The sequence below is a fragment of the Pongo abelii genome, chromosome 2, assembly GCF_028885655.2.
Source record: "Pongo abelii isolate AG06213 chromosome 2, NHGRI_mPonAbe1-v2.0_pri, whole genome shotgun sequence".
In the NCBI taxonomy this organism is placed as follows: domain Eukaryota; kingdom Metazoa; phylum Chordata; class Mammalia; order Primates; family Hominidae; genus Pongo; species Pongo abelii.
Window position 1 is genome coordinate 197,255,889 of NC_085928.1, and position 21,188 is coordinate 197,277,076.

General features: G+C 42.6%; 1 protein-coding gene across 11 annotated transcripts in view; it reads right to left on the reverse strand.

Annotated features, from left to right (window-relative positions):
• The window catches only part of MASP1 (MBL associated serine protease 1), a 73,759-nt gene that overhangs the window by 40,212 nt on the left and 12,359 nt on the right, over positions 1-21,188 (reverse strand). For 7 of the 11 annotated variants that reach the window (XM_002814397.6, XM_009239636.4, XM_009239637.4 and 4 more), the window contains 2 exons: positions 4,102-4,279; positions 2,303-2,434 (listed from right to left, as the gene is read on the reverse strand). In XM_002814397.6, coding sequence (XP_002814443.3) covers positions 2,303-2,434; positions 4,102-4,279 — 310 coding nt within the window. Of the gene's footprint in view, positions 1-2,302; positions 2,435-4,101; positions 4,280-18,686; positions 18,998-21,188 lie in introns of those variants that run through there. The other 4 variants (XM_063722382.1, XM_063722381.1, XM_054553114.2 and 1 more) reach the window with 2 other exon arrangements.

Genomic DNA, 21,188 nt, shown 5'->3' on the forward strand with positions numbered 1-21,188 from the left:
GTTGCATTTATGTTTGTTCGATATGCATGTGTCGGGACCATTCTTATGAATATTCATAGCTCCTCTTATAACCTGTTGAATATGTATATTTAGCCAACCTGTTCAGCATAACCCCTCCTCCTTTTAATTGCCTATCTCTGGTGTTGGCTGAAGGCGGTGCTTCCCAGACTATGAGGATGGCCACGTGCTGTAACCCTTCATAAGGAATAAAATCTCCTCTCTTTTTCTAAACCTACAGATTTATAATCTTGATTTTTAAGTTAACAGTACCAATCACAGAGTTTTGGCCAGTCACAGGTGGCCATCTGTTCAAACTACATTCAAACGAGGCAAATACCAAGCTGTAAGTAATTTGGCTGTTTCTGTACCTGACTTCCATTTGCTGTCCATCACTTTCCTTCTACTTCCTATAAATATTATCCAGCATGAGCAACCCTGAAGTTGCTCTGAACATATTCTGGTGGTGGTAGGGTGGGTGCAGGGGAGGATTCTCAAATTGTTCTTTGCTCAGTTAAACTCTGTTAAATTTAATTTGTCTGAAGTGTTTCTTTTAACAGCTTCCCATGTTGATTTTCTTGCTCCCAGTAGACTGTAAGTTCTGTGAGTGCAGGAATTCTGCTTCGCTCCCCACTGCATTTACTGCACGCGAGAATCCACCGTCCTGGGAACCTAGACATGACTTTAGCCCTGCTAAGGAACATTTATTTGTCACTAAGTCTTTACCCTTGGGCCAGTTCATCCTAGATCTGGGATGTCAATGTTTCTACGCCCTAGTTCATTCTGCTTATTTGCAAATGAGAAAACTGTGGTTCTGAAAAAGGGGTCTTGACTAACTTAAAGTTTCACAGCTATGAGCTGCAGGACAAGGTGAAGATGGAAGTCTCCTGAGTTCCTGATTGTTCTAATTTTTTACCCCAAACATTCTCATGGGGGCGATCTTGCCCTCAAGAAAGCTGAAATTCCTTCTTGGTGGGGAAGGTCTTGCTTTTTAAATGCAGAATACACAGATGGACATACAGTACATAAACAGGTATATAGTCTATCTGTGATATTAAAATTTCATGGGGGAGGGGGGCCTTAGGAAAATGATATTTAAAAAAGCTCCTGGTGACGGGTGAAAATGAAGAAAATGAGTGAGAAATCTTGCTCTGCCCTAAGCATTCGCGGCCCTGACTGTACTGAACACATAGTAGATACTCAGTGAAAATTTAACCAAATAAAAATATAGAAACCATACACTCTTTAAGAAAAATCCTGCATATGCCTGTTCTTTTGGTTTTAGATTGCTTTATACTGATGTGCTATATAGGGTTTTAATCAGAAGCAAATAGCAGCTTTTGAAGGAGGAAGAAAAAAAATTTTGTCTCCAGATTTGCCCTCCTCCAGTGATCCCTCACTCAGCTTCCAAGTGAGATTTCAAGCACAGATGCTTATCCTGGACCACACTAATCTACTGGCTGTTCCCTGAAACATTCCAATTTCTGTCACACCTCTGACTGTTTGCAGAAGCTCTTCTCTCTGCCTGGAAGGCCCTTCTTCTCTTTATTCTTTCATCTCTGTCAAGGGTCACAACTCTGGGAAGTGTTTGCCTGCACAGGTCTGATTGTGCTATGTCCATACTTCCATTACATAAGTGTAATGGAAACATTAATGTTAAAATAGAGACCATAAGACACTTCACCATTTGCTTACATGCCCATTACCCCACTAGCCCAAGAGCTCCTCCTAGAAAGTGGCTAAACCCTTCCATTTCTCCATCCCTCCCTAAGCATGAGACTATAGCATAGTAGGTATGTTGATGATAGATGAAAACAAAGGTAGATAGAAGGAAAAGGAAGTTTTCTGGCTGTTTCTGTTTACCTCTTTCCTCTCTCTCTTCTTTCCTTTGGACTGAGGTCTCTCTATTATAGAGGAACTTAGGGGCCATGGAAAAGAAGAGAAAAGGAGTTGCTGGGTACAGCATAATTCATGGCTCAAAGAGAAAGAACTGGGAAACCCAAGTTTACCCCTAACTTGACCAGACCAATTGCCTACAGTAGGATAGGAGACAGCAACCTATATAGCAAAAATGCTGCCCAGAAAGAAAGATGGCCAAATAGTCTAGAGCTTCTCTCCTTTGGGAGAGAAGGTTTCCAGGCTGGGTGGGCATTTCTGCATCTTCATCCATGTGGTGTCTGAGGTGCATCATTGACTTCATTTTTACTTGTTCCTAATGCATATCTGTCTTTCTCTGAGCCTCATCTAATGTTATTGAGGATGTGGCCTAATAAGGGCAATGCATAGAATCATTGGTAGGCTCTACCTCTGCAGGTCCTGTTATCTGTGTGGAGGATGTAGCCGAAGCGGCAGGAGCAGTAGTAGCCGCCAATGTAGTTGTGGCAGTAGTGGTCACAAGACAGCTCCTCGTCCTCCCTCTCCTTGCACTCGTCCACATCTGTAGGGCAGGCAAAGCCTCTCCATCAATACATGCATGATGATGAAGACTACAGCCAACATTTATAGAGCACTTGATACGGGCCACTCACTATGTTAGGAGATTCATGCATTCTCTCATTTAATCCTCACATACAGCCCAGAGGTAGCCATTATCTTCACTTTACAGACTAGGAAACTGGAACTCAGAGAGGTTAGGCAACTTACCCAAGGTCACAAAGAGCCAAGTTCAAACCCAGGTAACTTGACTTCTGGTGGGACCACTATCCTCTAACAGTTATAATAATAACTGTGTGTGGGACAACAACCTCAGGAAGCATTACACATTTGTTATTATGCATTCTGTTACTATTCACATTCTATGGAGGATGAAATGGAGACATAGAGGCATTAACGAACTTAGAGTCCCACAGATAGCAAGTGGCAGACCCGGGATTTAAATACAGACAAGCTGGGTACAGAGCTTGTGCCCTTAACTTCTACCTCATGCTACCTCTTTCTTTCTTTCTGCCCCTAATGTGGGTCAAGCCCTGTCCTAGGCATTTGAATGTACATTTCCCCAAAAGGGATAAACAAATGGCCAACAAGCACATGAAAAGATGTTCAACATTGCTAGTCATTAAGGGAATGCAAATTAAACCACAATGAGGTACCACTACATACCCACCAGAGTGATTAAAATTTTTAAGAATTGACAACATCTAATGTTGGTTCAGATGTGGAGCAACCAGAACTCTCATACATTGGTGGACAGATAAAAAATGGTACATTTGCTTTGGAAAAGGTCTGGCAATGTCTCATAAAGCTAAACATATACCTATCCTATGACCCAGCAATTCTTCTCATATATTTACTCAATAGAATTGAAAACATACGTTTGCAAGAAGACTTGCACAAGAAGGTTCATAAAAACTTTGTTAGTGAGAGCCAAAAAATGGGTAGATTCCAAGTAGCCATCAATGAGAGAACGAGTAAACATACTTTAGTATATTCATACAATGGAAAATTACTCTGCCGGGAAAAGGAGCAAATTACTGATGCATGCGACACATGAATTAACTTCAAAAACATTATGCTGAGTAAAAGAATCCTCACCCCCAAAATATATTCTCTATGTGTTCATTTAAATGAAGTTTTAGGAGAGGCAAGAACTAATCTACAGCAGAAAAAAAATCAAAACCGTTGTTTCCTCTAAGGGAAGTGGGAGAAGAGATTGACTGGGCAGGGACACAAAGGAACCCTCTGGGCTGGTGGTAAAGTTCAGTGTCTTGTTAGAGGTTTGGGTTACACACAAATACAGATTTTTCAAAATTCAACAAATGTATACATGAGATATGTATATTTCATTTTATGTCAATTTTACACAAAAAGAAAAAATGCTGTGAACAAATATGAAACTCTAGCAAAATAATATGCATGCTCAATTATTTAGGAAGAAGTATACTGATGTCTGCAATTTACGTTAAAACACTTTGTAAAAGATGAATTGCTGGATGGATAAAGGGTAGATAGATGGATAGATATGTGATAGAGCAAATGCAGTAAGACATTAATGATAAAATCTATGTGGTGCACACACAGATTTCCATCGTAAAGGAGAGGTCACAAGGCAGTTTTCATCTTCGGAGAGAGAGAGAGATCTGAGGATGAGTCAGTTCTCCAACTTACCCACAGCCATGTAGTGGGCATCAAAGCCTGTGAATCGCTCCTCATTGGAGAAATCTGACCGGAAAGTGATGGACATGAAGGAGCCAGGGGAGAGGACCACCTCCTGTCCGGGAGTCTGCTCTGTGTCTGTGGTCTCCCTGCCACAGAAGGTTGCCAGCACCTGGTCCTCAGTTTCTACCTTTGAGGTCAAAGAGAAAGGGAACAAGATGAGCAGTTTCCCAGCTAGGCTTCTTTCCTTATCTTTAGAAAGAAAAAGGAAGGGGCCACTCAAGAGTAGGCTAGTCAGCCTGAGAAACCCAAAGAAAGGAGGTTAAGGATTCTTGAGAAAAGACGCATTACAGGTTAGTTCAATGTGGACATCTGATCAGTTTCATTCATCTTATTTAGTTCCATTAGAAGTAGCTTGATATTTTTTGTTCCTGTCAATAACCAAGCGGCTTATTTATTAAAAATAACTCAATATGAAAGTTTTTAAAAGTTAGATAACCTCGCAGACAGATTCTCTGCGCAACAGGAACTTACCACATTTCCAAAGAATGGAAACTGTATACACAACATAAGTCGTTCATTGAGTATCCAGTGTGTGCCTACTGCCGAGCAAAGCATGAGATGGAGGTGATGAGAGATAGTCAGACATAGTGCTGTGCACACAACAGCTGTGTTGAGATTGAGGAACACAGACACAGGCAGATATTACACAGTGTGACAAATGCTTTTACACAAGCAGAAGCACTGCATATGCACTCAAAGCAGGCAAACAATCCATATTAGAATATAAGCTACAGGAGAGAAGGACTTTATTTTCTTTATAGATGTGTCTTCAGTGCATGGAACAGGACCTGGCACATAATAGTTATCCAATAAACATTTGTTTACAAGAACTAAAAGTACAAGCCCCATTCTGTGAACAGTGAGTAGCCAGGGAGTCTGTGGGGATTGTAGGAGGAGATGTACTTGGAAGGATACATGGAAAGTAAATTATGGTTGGCCTTGAATGCCATTAATTCTGTGAGTAAGTGGAAGACACTGAAAACTTTTAAGCAGGAAAGTCATGTAATGAAAACTAATGTTTAGTAGGCAGTCTTAATACAGAAACTGTTTATTGGAATCATCCAAAAATAGTTTGAGTGTGTATCTCTGTGTGTACATGTTTGTGTTAAGACTTAGATGCAAAAAACATGCCTGTTTGCTAAAAGAACTCCCTTCTTTGGAAGAGCCAGAGGCCCTGTGCGAATTCAGAGAACCAAGCAGAGATCCTAAACTGGTGGCTTAAAGCTGATTTTATGTGAGACAGGAGTTTGGGAAGCTTCATATGATAGCTAGTTGCTATATTTATTTGAGTATGAATTCTTGATGTACCTATTCGATTATCTTATACCTAATCCAATTCTTTTAAGTTGTATTTGTGTTTGCAACCTCTGGACTAATATTTTAGCCAAGATGCATGAAAAAAATCTCTTACCAAGAATGATTCCTGCTGCCTTTCAAAGTCATTAGAGAAAAGTTCTCAAAGGCTGCCTATCTCTAGTAGCTTCTAATGAATTCATTGTTTTGTTCATTAGCTTAGCATGTCAGAAATATCTTGACATTTGACACTTCTGTTTTGAAACTAATGGTTTATTTATTTAAAATAAGTGGGAGTTTCAAAGAAAAACAATTTGCCCTGGCAACAAAACACAAGTACAATTAATCACTAACTTTGGGAATTGAAGTGTAAACAGAAGATGAGATCATGGCTTTGCTATTTATTCCTCTTCTCTGCAGATACCAGCCGAACTCACACCAGTCTTGTTACTGTAGAATGTGCCTATCTGCACACAGCTGAAATGTCACTTCCTTGAACCTCCCAGCTGCTGTGCTATTTTGTCTGACTCAGTTTTCCAGATAGCCAAAGCTTTACCTAACTATAACTAAAAATTTTCTTTTTGGTGTAACATTTTTAAAAAAAAGTACTTTAAAGAAGTACCCACTTTCTCAAGTGAAACATGCTAACCCTTTCTTGGTGATCCAGGGACATTGTTATGAATGTCAACTATTGTGACACTACATTAAAGTGATAATCTTGGGGATATTGAGTTGTGTAATGTCGCTTGACCTGGCATTAAACATTGCCGGACTATAAAGCCTTGAAATTCTGAAGTCTTCTTTATGTCATGTTTTATTTCCTGTCTTTTTGTCAGACTATTCACTGTACTTTTCTGTCTGCTTATTTTTAATATGTTGTGAATTAGAAACCAGTTAAACTGCTTTTGCTAGAACTTAATAAAAAAAAGCTAAATAGATTTAGAATGAGGGCCTGGGAAAGGGATTCTTCTGTGAGTAACTGCATGAACTAGAGTACACCATCTTGGTGACCTCTGCTTTGGAGTAATACGATATATAGGAACCTGGCAGTTGGAGGTCCTGGGTCCTGTTCCTGACACTGCCATATTCTGCATTTTGGGCCATCTCCTTTCTAGCTCTCAGTTATCCACTTGTAAAAACAGGGGTTTGGACTAGCTGAGCTCTAGATTCCTTTCCAATTCGGACATAGTAGTCATCATAGTCTAACATAGTTCTAACAAATCATCATAGTCATATATTATATAAACCAACCAGAAGATGGTAAGCAGGAGTTTTAACACACACAGGATTACTGCTTGCAGATGAACTTGAATTTGTTAATAATGAACAGTCATGCCTTGGGCATTAATAATTCTGGCTACACAGCCTTCTTTCTGGAACTTGGTATCCCCAATGCCTCTTGGGTTCTGCAGTGACTGGGACATGAACTTTTTCAAGTGAACCCACTGGTCATTTGGATTAGGGAGATACTACTGAGGGTCTGTGATAAATGACCTCCCTCCTTGTAACGTCTGGGCTGAAGGACCTTTTCATAATGGCAGATAAATCAGATAAACGGTTATCACCTGCAGAGCCACAGTATTCCAGAGAACAGGAAGCATGTCCCAGCTGAGGCCCATGGGAAAATTTGAGCCATACATCGTTTTAGAAGCAGAGAAGAGAAGGCCAGTAGCTTGGGGCCCTGGGAATTCAGCCTGCAGCTCAGAATAGAGTCCTGGAATATCAGAGCTGGGCAGGACCTTTAAGAGCTATTTCTATCTGCCTCCTTCTATAGGAAACAGAGGTCAAGAGAGGGGAAGTGACTTGCTCAAGGCTGGAGAGATAACATGAACATTTTCTGATATCAGTTTTGCTTTGGGAACTATTCTGAGATGAGAGAAAAGAACCCACCAACCCAGAGAGTACATGACTAAAGACACAGACACTTGGCCAAACAATTTTCCTGGCTCAAAGGCCTCTTGAAACCTTATCTTGGGTGCATGGACTGTCTCTTAGAGAGGATGTGGCTCAGTGACAGCTCCAGTCATAACCTAAACAGAGGGGTCACTGGTCCTGGTTAATATTTGCATCCTCTGCTGTGGAATATGGAGTTCTATAAAGATCATTTACCTCGGAGTATAGGCAGTTTGAGACCTAGCTTCTATTTGGACTGTCCCCTCTCAGAGGTCATCATATCAACATGATGGAGGGACCTTATCAAGTGAAGACAAAACATTCATAATGACGGAGGCCCATGTAGCTGCGAATAATAAACTCTTCATTTTTCTATTTCTTCTTGTGGGCAACTATGTCCTTACAGACTATTGTTATTTAGGACACCAACATGTGGCTGTATGTCCTCAATTTGTTTTCTTTCAACTCAATTCACCAAATATGTGTGTACTAAGTTCTGTCTACACTTTAATGTGAAGGGTGCCAAAAATTATTTATTTGTTATATGAGCTCAATAAGAAAGTTCCCTGCCTCTAGGAATGTGACACTTGGTAGAAGAATAAGATAAGTACTCAAAGGTATATGTGTTGGGGTATTATCAGGGTATGGTAAGTGCAAACAAAGATGGGCTGCCCTGGGGGTTTAAGAAATGGAAAAGATTGAATCCAGCTGAGGGGAATCAGAAAACATTTAGGAAGAAGAGAATAATCTCTGAGCTGGAGACTGAAACATGAGTAGAATTTAGGCAGGTAGAAATCACGGATGGAGGGAAGGGGGTGGGTAGAGTATGTAGTGAGAGGAAATAGTGAAGGCCGGGGGTATTCAAGTCTCAACTGCTCCTCCCCACTACCCATTACCTGGTGTCAGAAAGGGGCTCTGTTAAGGACAGAGAGCTGGGAAGGCAGATCTGAAAAGGAGAAGCCAAGAGGCTTTGGTTTCCATGAATTTTCTACCTCAGCAGAAACAGCACAAACCTGCCAGGCAAAACGATGGCAGGGCAGCAGGGATTGGCCAAATTTCTGTGGAAGGACAGTTACTCTATGGAAGAACAGCTACTCTATGGAAAGACAGCTACTCTATGGAAGAACAGCTACTCTAGGGAAGGACAGCTACTCTATGGAAGGAGAGCTACTCTCACTATGTATGGCTGCTCTCTGCATGTCCATAAATTCATTACATCAGCTAAACAAATGCATTGACAGCTACCAACTGGCTCCTCAAAGCAATGTATAGAGAAAGCAGCCCAGGGGGATTGCTCTCCTTTTATGGGTGAGGAAATTGAAGCCCAGATAATTTGAACAAATTGGGCAAGGTGACTGGTGAATCTAGTGAGTGGTGAATGAATCTCATGATAAATGAATCTAGTGAGTGGTGGATCCAAGTCCACAATTGCAGCATCCTGATTCCCTAGCCAGTGCTCCTCTAAGACATTAGGCAAATAAACAAAGGCTGTCTTATAAGCCAAATGCCTCATGACTTTGTTTGTCAATGTTCCCGAGCTATCTCCTGGAGCCTTTCTGAAATCTGCTCAGGGCCCTTGAGGAGCATTGCAGACTTAATTTAGGCAGACATTTAGGGAGTATGCTGGATTACCCTGTTGCCAGTTTAGTTAATCTGGGAGCTACGTTCCCCAGACTTTCTTTCCCTGTATAGTTCTAGACTAGAGTTGGCCAAAAGAGGAATTTGTGCAAGTATGAAGGGCAATAGTCATTACTCACTGAAGGTTGTTTTGTAATCACATACAGAGAAAGAAATGTGTAGATGTGTCCAATACATCCTCACTTGCTCTCACGTTCCTCTACCCTGCACCCGGCTCTTCTTTATAACTACTGGCTCTATGACCAACAGTGGCCCATGCCTATCACCAGATGCTTTCAGGTGAAGCCACAGAGGTGGTAGCTGCTTTCAGCCAACAGCTTCTCAGAGACCCTTTTCCTTGAGCCTCCCCTTCATAGTTGCACTTTGGCCCCTTAGGTAGAATTGACTTATCAGATTCCCTTGCAGATGCCAATATTTCCACCCATGCCAGGGCTTTAAGAGAACTGCTTGGTGACCTTTTCTGTAATCCTTTGACTCCCCATTCCCAATTTTTACTTGCCCAGCTCCTTCTATAATTATATGAATTCTAAGACCCATAAATATTCATTATCTCACATTACTCATAAAGACTTTGCTTTCCTGATTGAAGTGTGACTGAAATAGTTATTGATACCAGAAGTAGAATGCTGCAGTAACAAAAAACTAGAATATGTGGCTTCAGTTTTAGGATTGGCTAGCAAGTAAATACTAGAAAAACAGTGAGGAGACTGCTATAGGGGTCTAAAACAGACCACTTGAGTAATGCAGTGGTAATCAATTGGCAAAACTTGTCTGTGGCAACTTAGAAGTTAGAAAAATGTATGTAATGGGCTAGGTGTGATGCCTCATACCTGTAATCCCAGAAATTTGGGAGGCCAAGGTGAGAGGATCACTTGAGCCCAGGAGTTCAAGACCAGCTTGGGCATAATAGCAAGACCCTGTCTCTACAAAAAATACAAAAATTAGCCAGGTGTGGTGGTGTGGCACGTGCCTGTAGTCACAGCTACCCTGGAGGCTGGGGTGGGAGGATCACTTGAGCCTGGGAGGTTGAAGCTGCAGCGAGCCATGATCATCCCACTACACTCCAGCCTGGGCAACAGAGGACAGAGCAAGACTCTGTCTATGAAAAAGCAAGCAAGCAAGCAAGCAAGCAAGCAAGAAAGAAAGAAAGAAAGAAAGGAAGGAAGAAAGAAAGAGAGAGAGAAAGAAAAGAAAAGAAAAGCGAAAAGAAAAGAAAAGAAAGGAAGGACTATATGTAGTGAACTTCCATATCTGGCTAAGGCGATCTCTAGACAGAATGTTGAAAGTGTCAGTGTGTACTTCTGGTTGTGTATGGCAACGTACTTCAGGAAGAAGTAAGTCTTCAATATGTGAGCAGACCTTAGAGGAAATATAGAGGGCCCAGAACTAGCTGGGTTGGAAAACAGTCTATCCACTAGTAAAAGATTTTAAGGCCGGGTGTGATGGCTCATGCCTGTAATCCCAGTACTTTGGGAGGCTGAGGTGGGTGGATCATGAGGTCAGGAGTTCGAGACCAGCCTGGCCAACATAGTGAAGCCCCATCTCTACTAAAAATACAAAAATTAGCTGGGTGTGGTGGTGTGTGCCTATAGTCCCAGCTACTCAGGAGGCTGAGGCAGAAGAATTGCTTGAACCTGGGAGGCGGAGGTTGCAGTGAGCTGAGATCATGCCATTGCACTCCAGCCTGGGCAACAGAGCAAGACACTGTCTCAAAAAAAAAAAAAAAAAAAAGATTTTAAAACCAAAAATGGCTTCAGGGTAAATGTCAAATCAATGGTGTGGCTGTTAGAATCATTTGTTAAGACCTAGAAGATTTAAGGCAGTACCTAGTACTCCCTATCAGCCAGACCACAAGGCACCTAAGAATCTTAAGAGCATTGTTCTGTAGCACCCTGACATGCCCTTTAAAATAGGAAGGCCTATTTTGAAAAGAATTGTGGATATGTTTTTCATCTTGTGGAGTGAACTATATTCTGCTACATTGGAGACCCAAAAAGATTTTAAGGGAGCTATATCCGCTTGGACTAGAAATGACTGTGGCAATTCAAAATGAAAAGAGGCTCCTGAGCCTCAGGTTTCTATGTACAGAAAGTGAGCTGAATAGACTACTCAGCTACAAACATGGGCCATTTCTTACAGAAAGGAAAGAATGTCTCAGAAGACAAAGCTAAGAAGCCAGAGGCAGAGTCAAGATCAGAGGCAAGAGCCACTCTCACCACTCCCAGAGAGCAATGGACTGGGGATCCACTCTCACCACTCCAAGGAAGCAGAACTGGGCTCTAATCAAGGAACATTCTTGGTATCTGCAGTTGGCAACATGTGCCTGGCTAAATTTCAGAATTACTATGGAGCAGTAATTGCTATATGCCTCTCATTTTTTCCATTTTTCAATGGAAATTCTATTGTGGTTATCTTATTCTTCTCTCACCAAGACAAGGAGATATTGAGCATGTGGAGAGCAAATAACTTTTCTTTTGGGTTCAGAGATCTCTAGATCAAGAAGAGATATACTTCAAGAGCTATACCTTTGTGTGTCATCTAACTCTAGACCTGATTTAGATCATGAGGTCCTGGAGTTCAAGCCTGAATGGCTAATGGGATAAAACTTTGAGAGAAGGGGCAAAAGCACATTTCACATATGCAAAGGACAAGAATTATTTTTTCCCTAGGATAGATAATAATACATTGTTTGCAAAAATTATTCACAATAATCTCTTCCATTTCTGCACACAGATAATTCTGCAATATAACTTCACTGCTCATTGGTTGGCCTAACTTGCTTTGACAACAAGTATATGATACGTTAAAAGCAGTATGCTATTTCCAAATTTAGGCCTCAAGGGGCCTTGTAGCTATTAACAAAGATTCTTTGCTTAGCCAAACTTTAGTCAGGCTTCTGAAACGTCTCCTCAACTCTTCTGTGTACTTCCTTGTAAAACTCAGTTTTAGCAAAATCTTTGCTGAATCAGTGTAGCAAGAACGCCCCATCCCTGAAATCTTTTCACCCTAGAGATTGAATTGGGATCTTCATCCTCCACCATCCCCACAGGTGCTGTCTGATCATCTTGGCCTGTCATCAGCAAGAATCCTGTTAGGTCATTTTAGCTAGCACCCCCCTTACCCCTGATGTTTCCCCTTAGTAATTTAACATCCACTGACCACCACCATGCTCCCTGGCTATAAATCCCCACTTGCCCATGCTATACTCAAAATTGAGCCCAATCTCTCTCCCTCACTGCAAAATCCCATTGCCGTGGTACCTATACTTTTTGTCCCGGTACTGAATAAAGTCTGCCTTACCACACTTTAACAAGTGTCATTGAATAATTTTTTCTTTAACACTTCCACATGTGGAATACTGCCCTGAGGCAACTGTGTGAAGAAGCCCTGTGAGGCCACAGGGCTCAGCGGCCACATAGGGCAGAGATGAACCGTCTGATTAAAGTCTCTAGACCAATTCACTGGCGTTCACTATCAGCCACCAGATGAGCAACTGAGGTCATCTTTGACCTTCCAGCTTCAGACATGCCTCTGAACAACTGCAGCTGCATGAAGGACCTGAGGCTAATCCAGCAAAAAGACCATCTCATTGGGCCCAGCTCAAACGCCTGATCACAGAATCATAAGCAAACAAAATGGATGTTGTTTTAGCTACTAAGTGTTGGAGTGGTTTATCACACAGCAATAGATAACTTTTACAGCAAGTAAGAAAGTGATTTGGGACAAAGAACAGGCTGACATTTGTAAACTGAAATTTGGAGAACCACAATCTCATGGGTTTCTGGGGCCTCAAAAGTCACCTAGTCTAACCTATCATCTTTTTACCACACCCTTAGCAAATATCATACCACCTTTTCACTATCAGCTGCAGGGATGAGAAACTCAGTATCTTCCAAGATAGATCAGGCTGTTTTGGATTATCCTTGACTTTGAAAGTTATCTCTTGGTTCCGTATCTGGGAATATAACCTAGGGAAAAATATTCCAAATGTGGAAAAAAACTTTTATAAACAAAGATATTTATAGCAGTCATATGATAATAGAATATTAGAAATACTGTAAATATCCTTTTCTAGAGAAATAGTTAAATTAGTATTAACTTCTAAATACAAGCAGCCATTAATTATCACATTAATCGAGAGTTTATAGCAATATGGAAATATTCTTAGGAGGCAATATTAAGTGAAAAAGCAGAAAAAATAGTATATATGGTATAATTATACCTATGTTGAAAGTATGCATTCAAAATAAAAAGTAGAAGGAATTAGAGTAACTGTTAGCAATGGTTAGTGGAACTATAGGTAATTTTTCTTTTTCCTCTCTTTTTACATTTAAAAAGAAACTTGAGCTCAAAGCTGCTTTCCTCTAGCTTCCACCCCATGGTATAAAATCAGTTAATCCAAGTCAACAAACAAGGGGAGCACAGAGGAGGGGCAACTAAACCAGCCTGGAAGTGCAGGGTCATTCATCTGCTATCACCCTCCTCCCCCCGTGTCTTCCCTTCATTATAGAACATGGCGTGGGAACTCCTCAGCACTCTGTCACCTCCTCTTATTTCTCTAGCCCTTGGGTCCCAACAGAGTTGAAAAAGAGATCTTTGCTTCATAAACAACAAGGTGAAAAGTAAAATTCTGAGAAAATATCAAGAAACTCAGAATACCTAAAACTCACATATGGCAGTGTATGGCAGGGAGGGTCTCACGTCAGGGGACAGTTTTTGTGACTGTGAAGTGCAAGGAGTGAGTAGGTGGGTGTAAGTGGATGGCTAAGGGGAGAGAGAAGAGTTTCTTAGTCTAGAGTTCATGAAGACCTAAAGGACAAGAAAGGGAGAGGGACAGGAAAGGGAGAGAGACAGAAAAAGAGAAGAAAGATAGATCTTAGATGTTCAAGAAAGGTTGCAATAAGAACATCTGTGCCCTTTTTTGACTTCTCAAGGGTGAGTCAAATTTTGAATTGTTTTCAATTTGTTAGGTTTTCTGTTTCTTTAGGATGCAACCCCTTACTTATTGGGGCATCTCATTTTTATGTGATCTTCTCCAATGATTAGATGTTGGAAAAATTACTTAAACTCTGTGTACTGTAGGGGGAATTGTGTCCCCCTAGAATACATGTTCAAGTCCTAACCCCTGTTTCTCTGCATGTGACCTTATATGGAAATAGGTCTTTGCAGATGTAATCAAGTTAAGATGACACTACACAGGGTTAGAGTGGACCCTAACCCAATGACTGGTATCCTCATAAGAAGAGGGAAGTTTGGACACAGAGACACACACAGAGGGAAGACAGCCATGTGAAGACAGAGGCAGAGATTAGAGTTATGCTGCCACTAGCCAAGGAGTGCCAAAGACTGCTCGCCTACAACTACCTATTCTAGAAAGCTAGAATAGGCAAGGAAGGATCCTCCCCTGGAGCCCTCAGAGGGAGCATGGTCCTGCAGACACCTTGATTTCAGACTTTTCACCTCCATAACTGTGTGAGAACAAATTTCTGTTGTTAAGAAATTTAACAATTTAAACAGCCACCTAGTTTGTGGTCATTTATTACAGAAGTCCTAGGAAACTAATATTCTCTGTATATAGTTTTTCTCGTATGTAAAATAGTGAAAATAATCATATTTATGTCACAGAACTGTTGTAAATAGGATGGGAGGTGATATACATAAAACACTCAGAAAAGTGCCTGGGATATGTTGAGCGCTCAGTACATCAATGAGAAAAGCAGGACTGCTGAGATCCATCCACCAACTGAGATGACACATTCTGGCTCCCAGCTAGTGGGGCAAGGGTCACTTCATGCATTTGGAGAACATTAAGAAGCTGAGATTGTCCTTGGATACTGTTTCTCCATTTCACTCCTTTCCTAATCTCGCCGAAGCCATCAGCAGTGGTTTCCCCTTTTGTGAGGACCCACAACCCAGGCTGATAGAGCTGGAAGGGCACCTAGAGAGACCTCCCAGCCCAGCCTCCTCCTCTGGCAGGTGGCTTATTACCTGTTTGGCTCTTTGCACTTTACAAAGCCTTCCAACAGTCCTGGGGCTGAGAGACATCAAAAGGGAACTCTTAAGTTATGAAAGACGATCAGAGCAAAGTGAGGGATCTCTAAAGGCTTCTGTCCACAAGAAGACAGTATTAAGTCTAGGAATTTCTCTCTTTACTTTGCTGTGCTTCAAACAATTTTTCTAGATGTGTGAATGGTAGGCCAATGATTCACTGACAGCCCCGGGCCGACTCCTGTTCATTGTGCGGGCTGGGTACTCCTGAGCTCACCTTCACGGAAAGTCTATCACTCCCAGCTGCTGGGCCAGTGGTTAATGGCCCAGTCCTGCTACTCTGCCAGGTAGCTTTAATTTCAGTCAGTGATCTGAGTAGAAGCAAGTTAAAGGCACCTGATACCAGATAGAAACCTGGGTCTAGAAATGAAGGAGGCATCTGGTATGTGTTTGCATGTGTGTGCTGCACTTCAGAAGCTCTTGAAAGCCACGTAAAGTAAAAATAACACAGCTGGCAGATCTAAGCTCAAGTTGACTTCAAATGAGAGGTTCTGGAGATTGATGATCCAGTCTTGGCTCAAGTCTTTTGGCTATGAAAAAAGAGTAATAATAATCAGCCAGGCACCGTGGCCCATGCCTGTAATCCCTGCATTTTGGGAGGCCGAGGTGGGTGAATCATGAGGTCAGGAGTTCAAGACCAGCCTGGCCAACATTGTGAAACTTTGTCTCCACTAAAAAACACAAAAATTAGCCGGGCGTCCTGGCGGGCGCCTATAATCCCAGCTACTCAGGAGGCTGAGGCTCAAGAATCGCTTGAACCCGGGAGGCAGAAGTTCCAGCGAGCAGAGATTGCGCCATTGTACTCCAGCCTGGGTGACAGAGCGAGACTCCATCAAAAAAAAAAAAAGTAATAAAAATAATGATGATGATAATAATTCCTTGTTCTATGTGGAACTTTCCAGTTGACAGGGCACGTTTACCTTCTCTATTTTATTTGCTCCTAATGGCAGTCATGTAGTGAATGCACTTCAGGGAGACAGTTCTGAGTCCAGGGAGGTTACATGACTCCCCCAAGTCCACATAGCCTACAAGTAGCAGACCTGAGACAACATCAGAATGTTCTGACAGCCAGGTTTGGCTCAATAATTGGAATCACACAGCTGATAAGCCACCTGCCAGAGCAAAGGTCAGAGCTGAAAAGAACTTGAAAAGACCTCAAGTCTATACCTGGTGGAGGAATAGACTTGTTCAAAGTCAGTCAATGGCAGTGTCCTTTCTTAGGTGGAGGAACAGACTTGTTCAAGTCAGTCAATGGCAGAGCCAGTACCGGGGCCCAGGTGCATTGCTCTTCCCAGGATGGTGTTCTTATTTGTTAATCAGGGTGAAAACCTCCCAACAGAGCTGGGTGAGTCCCTAAGCAGGTATTGTATACATGCAAATGCTTGGCACCATAAAGAATGTGGGGGCCTGAGAAACAGCTGTTGGGGGCCAGAGAAACAGCTGGCAGGTCCTAAGAGTCCAAGGATCCCACTGCTGCCAGGAAGGATTGCCCATTCTTGGGAGGGCTCTGGACAGAAAAGGGCAGCATGAGCAGAGGGAGAAGAAAGAGCTGGCAGGCAAGAGCCTGGGAAGCGGGCATCCCGCAGGTGGGAAACCAGCAGTGCCCACCGTCTCAGAGGGAGCTGGGCTGGGGGGTGGGGTGGGAGGGAAGAGTCTGGAATTGTGTCTGGGAGGGAGAGCCAGGGAAGATTGGCACTCTCTTTGGCCTGAGAATGGCTCAGACTCCCCCACCTCACCCCTTCTGGGACTCCAGAGCTGAGCTCATTCATATGCAAATCCCTTCAGCAACTTGGAGGCTGGGCCCCAAACAGTTCAGGACAGGAAAATAGCCCCAGGATGGGAAACACAAAGGGTTGTTGTGTTCTTTTGCGGCAGAAGCTGCCTGGCTCCAGGTGTGTCATAGCCAGGATGTGGGTGAAGGCAGTGATGCGGCTGGTGCTGAGTGGACAGAAGGGGCCGCCTTGGGCCAGTGTCTTCCAGCAGAGTTTCAAGGATTGTGAGCCACTGTGTTCCGGTGACACTGCCCAGGACCTTGCCCCGACTCAGGCTAAACTTACATCCTCAAATCTTTGCACAGAAATCCTACAAGAGCGCTGGAATAAGGACCAACTGTCATAGCTCTGCCACTCATACCTCAGGGGTCACTTAAACCTCCCCAGGCAGTAGGTGTGCTGGAGCCGGCAGCTCACACCAGTTTATAAGAGCCAACGGTCAGCTTTTCAGAGATTTTGCTACCCTGTTGTTAAACAGACATCATCAAGGTTCATAAACTTACAATTAAATAAATTCTATTAGAAACCAGTTGTATGAAAACCAGTTCTGTGAAAAGTCATTACTTCCTAATTCTGTGATTGTTCTATGCTCTATGCTCTGCGGGCCCTCTGTGTCTGTGCTATCTGAATGTTGAGTGATGAGCCACTGCGCATCTCTTTGCCCCCATTCCCTGCCCCCACCCCCCAATCTGGATGTTGGCACTCACGCCCCTGTCTCCAGGCCGCAGTTTTCACAAACGTAAAAAGTGGACATTAATACTATCCTCTGAGCATCAGGTCAGATGAGATTCGGGGCATGAAAGCAGCTTGTAAAGCCTGCCATTGCCTGGCACCGTTTAACAGGAACCCTGTTTTCCAGTCTCCCATCCCGCCCCCCATCTGTACCTCTCAGTCTTCATTCATGTTCCTGCCCTCCAGCCACACTGCCATCCTTGCTATTCTTCAAGGATGAAGTTCTGAATGTTCCCTCTGGTTAGAGTGCCCCCCAGGGTAGCCCCCCTGACCAAGAAAGCCACATGGCTAACCTTCTTACCTGCTTCAAGTGTTTGCTCAAATGTCACTCTCTCAATGAGCACCACATTTAAATCAGAGCCCCCATCTCAACTCATGCGGAGCCCTGCTCTATTTTATTTCTTTGTCCATAAACTTATTACTTAGTACATAATTTAGTTATGTATTATGTTTAGTGTTTATTGTCTGTTTATCCCAGTGCAATGTAAGCCTCACTTTAGAGATTTCTATCTGTTCTAATTACTGCTGTACACTAAGTTCTAATAAATTGTAGGCACTAGATGAATATTTGTTGAATAAATGAATACCTCTTCTTCCCTTAACTTTTCCCTTTATAAGCACATCAAAGTAAATTCAGGCACTGCTCTTCACCAAGGTGTTTTCAAGAGCAACCTGTAATATACTCAAGCACAGAGATATGCACCCCATGTGCACCCACACCTGGGACCTTCCCAGCTCACACTCACCCACATGCTCTTCCTCAGCACTGCGAGCTTCCTTTTGTTTTCCATCACCCTGAAGCCTGTGCTGTTTGCACTTTTGGCATAAAATGAGCTTTCGTTACACTTTCCTGAAGCAAGCTCATTTTCATTTTCTAATTCTTCTGAATCAGCTAGAATTGGTGTTTGGGACCCGGTGTCTCTGGAGTGGGAGAATTCCACTGGAGACTACAATTGAAATTCATGAGAAATGTTTACCCATTTCTCATTTCCTTCTGGGGCCAAGGCCTCCTGTCCACTCCCAGAGAAAGAGCAGAGTTACGCAGTAGGTGAAGTGAGTTCAGCCCGAAGGTCGAGGGCATGTTCTAAGTAAACACAGAGCATTGCACAGAAATTAGGAGCTTAGGGGTCAGAAGAGTCCCACTTGGGAGCGACTTACCTCTCAATTACACAGCAGGATGCAGACTGACCCAATGTGACCTGAGGGAAGGGGCATTGGACTGGGAGTCACAGACCATCAGAACTGGAAGGGTTTGGAGAGGCCAGCTGATCCAGTTCCCTCATCAGGCAGATGGGGAAACTGAGGCCTTGAATGAAGACGTGACTTGCCCAAGCTCTCAGCAGGAGTCAGCAGCTGTTTTCTAGGCCAGAGCCCTTTCCACTGCCAGGAGACATGTGCCTTTTCCTGTTCTGCCCAGGACTGTGCTTTCTACTGGAGAAAACACAGACATAGGCCCTGAACTCATGGGGCTGGCAATCTAGTGGGAATGAGCTTGAGCTCATCAGAAATGATGCACTACAAGCAGATAATACAAGCACTTGCAGATTCACTGTAGTTCAGATTCCATTTTCTATTATTTTTAAAAAACATTTTTTTCTCTCAAAAGATAAAAGAGAACGTTATTTAAAACAATCTAGACAATATAGGGACCCTCAAGGACCTTCCGGTTTGCTAAATTTTATGAAATCATCTTGACAGATAGAGTATTCTTTTAGGAATAACGCATGGCCGGGAAACACAACAGGGCCCCTCCCACAATAAAGCCTATTCTGAGGAAGGCTCCATAGAGACACAGAACCATGACTCAGGGAGTTAGAAGAGCAGGGGTTCAAACCTGGCTTTCCTGCAGAGACTTGAACAAATTCACTTGTACCTGTTTCCTTTTTTGTAAATTAGGTGCAATAATCCCAATCCCTGCTCTTCCTATTCCATGGGAATCAAATTAGTTAATGGATTAGAAACTGCAAGTAAAATGTGTGTTTCTACAAGGTAAATACAAAGGAGAAATAAATAACCTCCTGCTTTTGAATAGTGCTTTGGAAGCACTTTTCCATAAATTGCTAGAAAAAACTGAGTAACATTAGCAAGGTCATACATAGCCAGTCAGTGGTAGGGTCAGAGTTGATAAGAAAACTGACATTCATTGAGCATCTGGTGATACCAGGCAGACACTTTATTACTCATACCATTGCCTTCATTACCACTATAATAGTACTTTTGAGCTAATTAGAGATGTGTTGGACATATGTCATTAAAGCATTTACTTAATTTGGCATTCACAGCAAGTCTATGAAATAAGCATCATTATTATCTCCATTTTACAGATGGAGAAGAAAATCTTAGCAAGGTTAAGCAACTGCTCCAGTAAGAAGTGGAGGCAAGACTTGACACTGGGTCTGAATGACTCCAAAGTTTGAGCTCCCAACCACTGAGCACAACTGCGTTTTGCAGTACTGATTCCACTTAGACCCTCATGTCATTCAAATCCTCCCACAACCTGTGAGGAAGACTTTGTATTCATTAGGAACTCTTCCTTTCAACTGATGACAAAACCATTACTGAGGGAGATCAAGGAGCTTTGCCAAGGTTCCTCATTCAGATGGTGGCAGAGACAGAATTTAATCCTCAGTGTGTTAATCCTCTCTCCATCACTGTCTCTGTGCTCTTTCTACACCCACTCTTATGACTCTTTAAGCTGTGTCTCAAAATTTAGACCAGCATTTCCAGCTGTATTCAAAACTCAATGCACTTCAGTGCACTCTATATCTTTCTAAATCTACACATCTTCACGTTCCTGATCTCAATTTCTGGGTTAAGTAGCCAATAAGTTGTCATAACTGGGGCTTAAAGCCTCTGATTCCTCCTTTTTCCTCTCCCATATGCAGCCAGTTCCTGTGGAGTTTACCTCTGCACATCCTACCTGCTCTTCCATAGCTGTCCAGGAGGCCTGTGGGCTTTCTTGAAGTATACTACGCTCCACATAGTCATATCCAATCTATTTAGCACAGCCACCTAAATGGCCTCATTCAGCGGCTCCAGTTTCTTTTGACTTTACTAGTCCTTGACATCCCTCACGCAGCTCCAGATTAATCTTCCTCAAGCATACCCCTGACTGTGTCACATTCCCGAAACCCCACTGCCCCACCCCTCCACCACATCACAGCTTCTAATTGGAGGTCCTAGACTTAAATGCTAAAAGATGCCAGGCAGAAAACATAAACGAGTGAAACAAGCTGCTATGAATTCTTTAGACAGAAATACACACTTTGCGTGTTAAATACAGAGGGATATTCTTCACTCTGCAAAGAAATTTTTCCTGAAATACGTGTCTTTCTCAAGAACTTTTAACTTTCCTACTTTTGATAGAGACACTGGGGAAAAATGATTCACTTTCTTTACTGTAAAATCAGCAATGGTGCCATTAAGAGGCAAGAAAGCATTAGCATGGGGGAGCTATAGGGAATGGTGGGGACCCTACTCCACAAGGCCACCTCTTCCTGGTGCTGGCTGATTGCTGAAGGCAGGAAGCTGCAAGAGTTGCCAGATTTTCTAACATTCTAAGAGAATTTGGAAATGTAGATTGTCATGTGAGATCGGAAATTTTATGTTTTCATAATTCTTTCTTCTTTTTTTATACCCCCAAATCATAGTATAAGTTAA